The sequence below is a fragment of the Salvelinus alpinus genome, chromosome 23, assembly GCF_045679555.1.
Source record: "Salvelinus alpinus chromosome 23, SLU_Salpinus.1, whole genome shotgun sequence".
Classification (NCBI taxonomy): Eukaryota; Metazoa; Chordata; class Actinopteri; order Salmoniformes; family Salmonidae; genus Salvelinus; species Salvelinus alpinus.
The window spans coordinates 8327375-8337970 of record NC_092108.1 but is presented as its reverse complement, the minus strand read 5'-3'; the positions used below and the strand labels follow the sequence as shown (position 1 = coordinate 8337970).

General features: G+C 44.0%; 1 protein-coding gene across 1 annotated transcript in view; it reads left to right on the top strand.

The window, feature by feature from the left end:
- The first annotated feature begins 3727 nt into the window (after nt 1-3727).
- The window catches only part of LOC139551378 (uncharacterized), a 12495-nt gene continuing 5626 nt past the window's right edge, over nt 3728-10596 (top strand). The window contains exon 1 of the mRNA XM_071362863.1: nt 3728-3752. Coding sequence (XP_071218964.1) covers nt 3728-3752 — 25 coding nt within the window. The remainder of the gene's footprint in view (nt 3753-10596) is intronic.

Below are 10596 nucleotides of genomic sequence, written 5' to 3'. Positions count from 1 at the left end.
GATTTACCAACACTAAGGTCTAGGAGGAGATGGATGATTTACCAACACTAAGGTCTTGGAGGAGATGAATGATTTACCAACACTAAGGTCTGGGAGGAGATGGATGATTTACCAACACTAAGGTCTGGGAGGAGATGGATGATTTACCAACACTAAGGTCTGGGAGGAGATGGATGATTTACCAACACTAAGGTCTAGGAGGAGATGGATGATTTACCAACACTAAGGTCTGGGAGGAGATGGATGATTTACCAACACCAAGGTCTAGGAGGAGATGGATGATTTACCAACACTAAGGTCTGGGAGGAGATGGATGATTTACCAACACTAAGGTCTGGGAGGAGATGGATGATTTACCAACACTAAGGTCTAGGATGAGATGGATGATTTACCAACACTAAGGTCTGGGAGGAGATGGATGATTTACCAACACTAAGGTCTGGGAGGAGATGGATGATTTACCAACACTAAGGTCTGGGAGGAGATGGATGATTTACCAACACTAAGGTCTAGGAGGAGATGGATGATTTACCAACACTAAGGTCTAGGAGGAGATGGATGATTTACTAACACTAAGGTCTGGGAGGAGATGGATGATTTACCAACACTAAGGTCTGGGAGGAGATGGATGATTTACCAACACTAAGGTCTGGGAGGAGATGAATGATTTACCAACACTAAGGTCTGGGAGGAGATGGATGATTTACCAACACTAAGGTCTGGGAGGAGATGGATGATTTACCAACACTAAGGTCTGGGAGGAGATGGATGATTTACCAACACTAAGGTCTGGGAGGAGATGGATGATTTACCAACACTAAGGTCTGGGAGGAGATGGATGATTTACCAACACTAAGGTCTGGAAGGAGATGGATGATTTACCAACACTAAGGTCTGGGAGGAGATGGATGATTTACCAACACTAAGGTCTGGGAGGAGATGGATGATTTACCAACACTAAGGTCTAGGAGGAGATGGATGATTTACCAACACTAAGGTCTGGGAGGAGATGGATGATTTACCAACACTAAGGTCTGGGAGGAGATGGATGATTTACCAACACTAAGGTCTGGGAGGAGATGGATGATTTACCAACACTGAGGTCTAGGAGGAGATGGATGATTTACCAACACTAAGGTCTGGGAGGAGATGGATACAAAGAACTGTAGGGTACAGATGTGCAAACACCCCCCCCCCCCCCACGTACACACACACAGTGCACACAGTACACACACACAGTACACACTGGCCTTCCCCTTGCACTCCTCTTTTGGTTAACATCTGTCACCTCTGCCTACGCACCTGCCTCCTCGCACCGCCACTGGGAAAGGGAAACGCTTTGGTGTGTGTACGTGCGCACATAATCGCTCAACAAAGCTTTCCAGAAAGTACAGTATCTACTGTGGAGAAACTGCGGTGTTAGTTCCATGCAGCAGGCTGGAGAAGCGAGCTATAGGTGGTGGCATGGTGCATCTATGTGTCAGGGTACCCCTGTGAACGTACCCCCTGTGAACGTACCCCTGTGAACGTACCCCTGTGAACGTACCCCTGTGAACGTATCCCTGTGAACGTACCCCTGTGAACGTACCCCTGTGAACGTACCCCCTGTGAACGTACCCCCTGTGAACGTACCCCTGTGAACGTACCCCTGTGAAAGCCAAGGCATCAGCGTGATATCATCATGACATCGGGGTCTTGTTTCAGTTGGAGACACTGATATATCTAACCAGTGGATAAACTCTGTCTTTTTACAACAGAGCTGGGCTCCTGAATGGCACAGCGATCTAAAGCACTGTGTCTCAGTGCTAGAGGCGTCACTACAGACACCCTGGTTCAAATCACAGGCTGTATCACAACCGGCCGTGATTGGGAGACGCACAATTGGACCAGCGTCGTCTGGGTTTGGCCGTGGGTAGGCCGTCATTGTAAATAAGAATTTGTTCTTAACTGACTTGCCTAGTTTTTAAATGAGGCACTGTGATGCAGTGGAACGTTGCGCCACTCGCGAACCCGAGCACTAGTACCTTCCCACCACCAGATGTGTGGATAAGACAAAAGGTCAGGAAATAGACGGGAGGTCCCTTGATAAGTGGATAGAAGGAGAATAGAAGAATAGATGACACTTGCTTGGTTTGAGGAATGAAATACAAGTCTGTGGATAAGAAATTTAAAAATAAAAATAAATCTGTGTATATAAGACAAAAAGGTGGTGAAAAGGAAGAGAGGTCCCCCCTGACATATGAACAGAGGAGCATGGTGGGTCTGAGAAGGGAATAGAAAGACCCAGTTTGGTGCTTGGTCTGCACAGGGTGTTGTGTATCCTCATCTATAGTAATGGGTAACAGAATCTGTCTGTGAGTGTTGGGATGGAGGAGGAGGAGGAGGAGGAGGAGGAGGGATCGATCTGCGGTGTAACACAATGACAGAGAACACTGAGGTTGTGTTCTAAATTCCAGCCTATTCTCTATAGTGTAGGGCACTATTTGAAACGTAGTCAAAGTGTTTTTAAATTGAACCTTTATTTAAATAAAGGTTACCAAAAAAAAGTTACTGTAGAGCTCAAGACATTTGGTATCGAGGAGAGAATGTAGCGTTCAAGGCATTTAGCAGGAGAAAGAATGTACAGTTCAAGACATTTAGCCGGAGGAGAGAATGTAGAGTTCAAGGCATTTAGCAGGAGGAGAGAATGTACAATTCAAGACATTTAGCCGGAGGAGAGAATGTAGAGTTCAAGGCATTTAGCAGGAGAAAGAATGTAGAGTTCAAGGCATTTAGCAGGAGGAGAGAATGTAGAGTTCAAGGCATTTAGCAGGAGAAAGAATGTAGAGTTCAAGGCATTTAGCAGGAGGAGAGAATGTAGAGTTCAAGGCATTTAGCAGGAGAAAGAATGTAGAGTTCAAGGCATTTAGCAGGAGAAAGAATGTAGAGTTCAAGGCATTTAGCAGGAGGAGGGAATGTAGAGTTCAAGGCATTTAGCAGGAGGAGAGAATGTACAGTTCAAGACATTTAGCCGGAGGAGAGAATGTAGAGTTCAAGGCATTTAGCAGGAGGAGAGAATGTACAGTTCAAGGCATTTAGCAGGAGGAGAGAATGTACAGTTCAAGACATTTAGCCGGAGGAGAGAATGTAGAGTTCAAGGCATTTAGCAGGAGGAGAGAATGTAGAGTTCAAGGCATTTAGCAGGAGGAGAGAATGTAGAGTTCAAGGCATTTAGCAGGAGAAAGAATGTAGAGTTCAAGGCATTTAGCAGGAGAAAGAATGTAGAGTTCAAGGCATTTAGCAGGAGGAGAGAATGTAGAGTTCAAGGCATTTAGCAGGAGATAGAATGTAGAGTTCAATGCATTTAGCAGGAGGAGAGAATGTAGAGTTCAAGACATTTAGCAGGAGATAGAATGTAGAGTTCAAGACATTTAGCAGGAGGAGAGAATGTAGCGTTCAAGGTATTTAGCAGGAGGAGAGAATGTAGAGTTCAAGGCATTTAGCAGGAGGAGAGAATGTAGAGTTCAAGGCATTTAGCAGGAGAAAGAATGTAGAGTTCAAGGCATTTAGCAGGAGAAAGAATGTAGAGTTCAAGGCATTTAGCAGGAGGAGAGAATGTAGAGTTCAAGGCATTTAGCAGGAGATAGAATGTAGAGTTCAAGACATTTAGCAGGAGGAGAGAATGTAGAGTTCAAGATATTTAGCAGGAGATAGAATGTAGAGTTCAAGATATTTAGCAGGAGATAGAATGTACAAGAAGAAAGACGAGGGAAGTAAGACGATTGTTATTCATGTAGAGAGGACCCTCCCTCCGTCTGTCTGTCTGTCTGTCTGTCTGTCTGTCTGTCTGTCTGTCTGTCTGTCTGTCTGTCTGTCTGTCTGTCTGTCTGTCTGTCTGTCTGTCTGTCTGTCTGTCTGTCTGTCTGTCTGTCTGTCTGTCTGTCTGTCTGTCTGTCTGTCTGTCTGTTTGTCTGTCTGTCTGTCTGTCTGTCTGTCTGTCTGTCTGTCTGTCTGTCTGTCTCCTTCTCGCTCTGTCTCCTCTGAAGGATTCACCATGATCACTCCAGGCTACCATGGTTACAGACATGTATATGGTCTACTACGGTGCTTTGGATGTCAGTGGAGAGTGTTTCAATTCTGTGAGACGGTGTGTAGGATAAGAACATGGAAGAGAAATTGAAGGGGGCAGGAAATAGGGAGTCAAGGGGTACTGTAAAGGTGGAGAGAGAGAGATACCACAGGGATGTGTAATGAGACATAGAAAGATGGAGAGGCGTAATTGAGGCAGAGAGGGAAAGATACAGAGCGAGAGAGAGAAGGAGAGAGAGAGGAAGATACAGAGAGAGAGAAGGAGAGAGAGAGGAAGATACAGAGAGAGAGAAGGAGAGAGAGAGGAAGATACAGAGAGAGAGAAGGATAGAGAGAGGAAGATACAGAGAGAGAGAAGGAGAGAGAGAGAAAGATACAGAGAGAGAGAAGGAGAGAGAGAGAGGAAGATACAGCGAGAGAGAAGGAGAGAGATAGGAAGATACAGAGAGAAGGAGAGAGAGAGGGAGAGAGAGAGGAAGATACAGAGAGAGAGAAGGAGAGAGAGAGGAAGATACAGAGAGAGAGAATGAGAGAGAGAGGGAGCAAGAGAGAGAAGGGGGAGAGATAGGAAGATACGGAGAGAGAGAGGAAGATACAGAGAGAGAGAAGGGGGAGAGAGGAAGATACAGAGAGAGAGGAGAGAGATAGGAAGATACAGAGAGAGAGGAGAGAGAGAGGAAGATACGGAGAGAGAGAGGAAGATACAGAGAGAGAGGAGAGAGAGAGGAAGATACAGAGAGAGAGAGGGAGCAAGAGAGAGAAGGGGGAGAGAGAGGAAGATACAGAGAGAGAGAGGGAGCAAGAATTGAGAATGGGGAGAGAGAGGAAGATACAGAGAGAGAGAGGGAGCAAGAGAGAGAAGAGGGAGAGAGGAAGATACAGAGAGAGAGAGGGAGCAAGAGAGAGAAGGGGGTGAGAGAGATGGAGAGATAGGAGGGAGATGGGGAAGATACAGACAGAGAGAGAGAAGGAGAGAGATAGAGGAAGATACAGAGAGAGAGAGATGGAGAGATAGGAGAGAGATGAGGAAGATACAGACAGAGAGAGAGAGCGCTAGCTAGCATGCAGTAGAAAGGGAGAGAAAATAAGAGCGAGATTGTTCCCTCATTCTCTCTGGCATGGTCCATGAGGACATATGTGACCCTGAGCTCTGCCGTTAGAGGGCACGGAGACTGGGCTACGGGACGAGGGCGGACGAGGGGACACTGCAGAGAGACACGGTCGGAGGACATTAAAGGTCCAGTGCAGTCAAAAACGTGATTTTCAACTGTTTGATATATTTCCACACTGAGGCTGGAATAATCATGTGAAATTGTGAAAATTATAATAATGTCCTTTTAGTGTAAGGTGGAGTGGAGTTTTGGCCTACCTGGCAACCCTGATGACGAACACCTGGCAACTCTCATGACGTACACCTGCAACCCTCATGACGAACACCTGTCAACTCTCATGACGAACACCTGGCAAACCTCAAGACGAACACCTGGCAACCCTGATGACGAACACCTGGCAACCCTAATGACGTACACCTGGCAACCCTCATGACGAATACCTGGCAACCCTCATGACGAACACCTGGCAACCCTCATGACGTACACCTGGCAACCCTCATGACGTACACCTGGCAACCCTCATGACATACACCTGGCAACCCTAATGTCGAACACCTGGCAACCCTCATGACGTACACCTGGCAACCCTCATGACGAACACCTGGCAACCCTCATGACGTGCAACCCTCATGACGAACACCTGGCAACCCTCATGACGTACACCTGGCAACCCTCATGACGAACACCTGGCAACCCTCATGACAAACACCTGGCAACCCTATTGTCGAACACCTGGCAACCCTCATGACGAACACCTGGCAACCCTCATGACGTACACCTGACAACCCTCATGACGAACACCTGGCAACCCTCATGACGTACACCTGGCAACCCTCATGACGTACACCTGGCAACCCTCATGACGAACACCTGGCAACCCTCATGACGAACACCTGGCAACCCTCATGACGTACACCTGGCAACCCTCATGACGTACACCTGGCAACCCTCATGACATACACCTGGCAACCCTAATGTCGAACACCTGGCAACCCTCATGACGTACACCTGGCAACCCTCATGACATACACCTGGCAACCCTCATGACGTACACCTGGCAACCCTCATGACGAACACCTGGCAACCCTCATGACGTGCAACCCTCATGACGAACACCTGGCAACCCTCATGACGTACACCTGGCAACCCTCATGACGAACACCTGGCAACCCTCATGACGTACACCTGGCAACCCTCATGACAAACACCTGGCAACCCTAATGTCGAACACCTGGCAACCCTCATGACGTGCAACCCTCATGACGAACACCTGGCAACCCTCATGACGTACACCTGGCAACCCTCATGACGTACACCTGGCAACCCTCATGACGAACACCTGGTAACCCTCATGACATACACCTGGCAACCCTCATGACGTACACCTGGCAACCCTCATGACGTACACCTGGCAACCCTCATGACGAACACCTGGCAACCCTCATGACGTACACCTGGCAACCCTGATGACGTACACCTGGCAACCCTGATGACGTACACCTGGCAACCCTCATGACGAACACCTGGCAACCCTCATTACTCACACCTGCGCCCCATCACGAGACACACCTGGACTTCATCACTACCCTGATTACTCCCACTTTATCTACTACTCTGTAGCCTCACTCTTCAGGCAGTATTATTATTACGTTTTGTTAATTATTATTAAACTCACTAACTGCACCTGATTCCTGATTCCCTGCGTCAACGTTACTCTCCCAGACAGTCCTAGCGAAATTCTTGCTTGAGAAATTGATCTTTGCTAAGTAGCTATTTTTGTTTATTTTTTAACCATTTTAATTAAAAACGTTTACAGTAAAGTACTTAATTGTTACCCAGAACAGATTTTGATATTGCGATTTTAAAAACATAGCTGCATTGGACCTTTTAACAAAGCATGAAATGAAAGGGCCTGATTGTGGCACACACCTGCTACCCAGGGGCCCGGCTGGGAGACTGGGACAGACGAGGGGACATGGGGAGGAGGGGAGTCGGGCGGCGACTGAGGGGTAATAGAGCCTGGTGTATTATTGTAATGATGTGTGGAGAGAAATGACAGACAGGCCGGAAGGAAAGAGATTATAGAAAAGCTGTAATCACTACACGTTGATGCGTAACCAGCTCTCCCCTCTCTCTTCATCAATACCTACCTAGTGGTACTAAGGAATGGTGTTTGTGTGTGTGTGTCAGAGGGGGAGAGACCAGAGTATTTGTGTTTCATTTTCTTCTCTCGTTATCAATCTCTAGTTATGTTTCATCGTTCTACACCTGAACACATACTACATGTATTTTCCTAGTGAACTGCAGCGGTGGGAATGAAGTTACCTGATGACATCACCCACAGCACTCAGAAACGACAACACATCCTGGCAAAAGCCCAGTGTCATAGAAATCCGAAGAGTTCCATTTATATAAACTGGTATATGACATGTATAGTACATCCCTTTTGGTTTCCATAGCACCCCACAGTCTCTTCGTGTTCTATTGTGACCAGACAAAGACTGTGGTTGTGTACCAAACCCCCTCTTGTTCCCTAAATAGTGCACTACATTTTCCCAGAGCTCTATGCCTGGTCAAAAGTAGTGCACTATATACACTCTCCTACATATTTATTTGGACAGTGAAGCTAAAATTAGTACATTTGGCCCTATACTCCAACATTTTGGATTTGAGATCAAATGTTACATATGAGGTGAAGGTCAGCTTTTATTTAAGGGTATTTTCATACATATCTGTTTTACCGTTTAGAAATTAAATCACTTTATCTCATCCCCCCTATTTGAATAAAAACATTTATTATAAATATTTGGACAAATTCACTTATAGTGTATTAAAGTGGCAAAAGGTTCAGTATTTTGTCCCGTATTCCTAGCACATAATGACTACATCAAGCTTTTGACTCTACAAACATATTAGATGCATTTGCAGTTTATTTTGGTTGTGTTTCGGGTTATGTTTTGCCCAATAGGAACAGAATGGCAAATAATGTATTGTGTCATTTAGGAGTCACTTTTATTGTAAATAAGAATAGAATATGTTTCTAAACACTTCTACATTAATGTGGACGCTACCAGGATTACAGATTATCCTGAATGAATCCTGAATAATGATGAGTTACAAAGTTACAGAAGAACAAAGATCATACCTCCCCCAAAAAAACAATTTGAACATACCCTTTTATTGGTAATGGTGAGAAACATACCCTTTTATTGGTAATGGTGAGAAACATACCCTTTTATTGGTAATGGTGAGAAACATACCCTTTTATTGGTAATGGTGAGAAACATACCCTTTTATTGGTAATGGTGAGAAACATACCCTTTTATTGGTAATGGTGAGAAACATACCCTTTTATTGGTAATGGTGAGAAACATACCCTTTTATTGGTAATGGTGAGAAACATACCCTTTTATTGGTAATGGTGAGAAACATACCCTTTTATTGGTAATGGTGAGAAACATACCCTTTTATTGGTAATGGTGAGAAACATACCCTTTTATTGGTAATGGTGAGAAACATACCCTTTTATTGGTAATGGTGAGAAACATACCCTTTTATTGGTAATGGTGAGAAACATACCCTTTTATTGGTAATGGTGAGAAACATACCCTTTTATTGGTAATGGTGAGAAACATACCCTTTTATTGGTAATGGTGAGAAACATACCCTTTTATTGGTAATGGTGAGAAACATACCATTTTATTGGTAATGGTGAGAAACATACCCTTTTATTGGTAATGGTGAAAAACATACCCTTTTATTGGTAATGGTGAGAAACATACCCTTTTATTGGTAATGGTGAGAAACATACCATTTTATTGGTAATGGTGAGAAACATACCCTTTTATTGGTAATGGTGAAAAACATACCCTTTTATTGGTAATGGTGAGAAACATACCCTTTTATTGGTAATGGTGAGAAACATACCATTTTATTGGTAATGGTGAGAAACATACCCTTTTATTGGTAATGGTTAGAAATTAGGCTTGGTGGGGCTAAGATTTTTGTGCTGCTGTAACTGTCCCCCTCATCATTATTCAGGATTTATTCATTTATTATTATTATTTATTAATACATTCATTATTATCAGTAATCATAGTAGCACTCACATTAATGTAGAAGTGTTTCCCGAAACATATTCTATTCTTACTTACAATAAAAGTGACTCCAAAATGACAATACATTATTTATCATTCATTTCTTTAGGGCACAAAATAATCTGAAACAACCAAAACAAACTGCAAATGCATCCAACAAGTGTGTTAGTCACAAGCGTGATGTAGTCATTACGTGCTATGAATATAGGACCAAATACAAAACTTTTGATTTACTTGAATACACTGAAAGTGAACTTGTCCAAATACTTGTGAAAAAATGTTTACGTATTCAAATAGGGGGAATAGATATATAAAGTTATTTAATTTGTAAACGGTAAAACACATATGTATGAAAATACCCTAAAATAAAGTTGCCCTTCTGTACTGTCACCTCATATGAAACATTTGATCTCAAATCCAAAATGCTGGAGTATAAGGGCCAAATTCAAAGCTTCAGCTTCACTGTCCAAGTAAATAATTAGGGGAGTATAGGTCATTTTTATTTTCCCTTTATTTAAACAGGAAGTCACCATTGAGACCAGAGTGTCTTTTGCAAGGGGAGCACTACACACACAATTCATAGACAAATCAAATTTAAAAAAAACACACAACAAAACAAACAAGAAAGACAGCCACATTACTCAGCAAATAGTTCCCCAATCAATATTTCAAATGGCCATTTAACACCAAGAATGTGTACCAGTTTTTAACGAATGATAACAGAGAACCACTACCACTGTCTTCGGCTATAGATGCAGCTTTCTTCCTCGTTGTGCCTTTCTCCCAGTGCCGAATGGATGCATGTTGTGCTGTGTCTCAACGGCTTCTAGAGAGAGAGAGAGAGAGAGAGAGAGAGAGAGAGAGAGAGAGAGAGAGAGAGAGAGAGAGAGAGAGAGAGAGAGAGAGAGAGAGAGAGAGAGAGAGAGAGAGAGAGAGAGAGAGAGAGAGAGAGAGAGAGAGAGAGAGAGAGAGAGAGAGAGAGAGAGAGAGAGAGAGAGAGAGAGAGAGAGAGAGAGAGAGAGAGAGAGAGAGAGAGAGAGAGAGAGAGAGAGAGAGAGAGAGAGAGAGAGAGAGAGAGAGAGAGAGATCCAATCAATCAGGATAAACCAAATTACAACACAGTCAAAACAAAACTATATTGCTTATTGGGAAACACAAGCACAAGCACAGAGCAAAATGCAGTGCTATCTGGCCCTAAATCGACAGTACACCGTGGCTAAATATTTGACCATGGTTACTGATCAAAACTTTAGAAAAACCTTGACAAAGTACAGGCTCAGTGAGCACAGCCTTGCCATTGAGAAAGGTAGACACAGGAA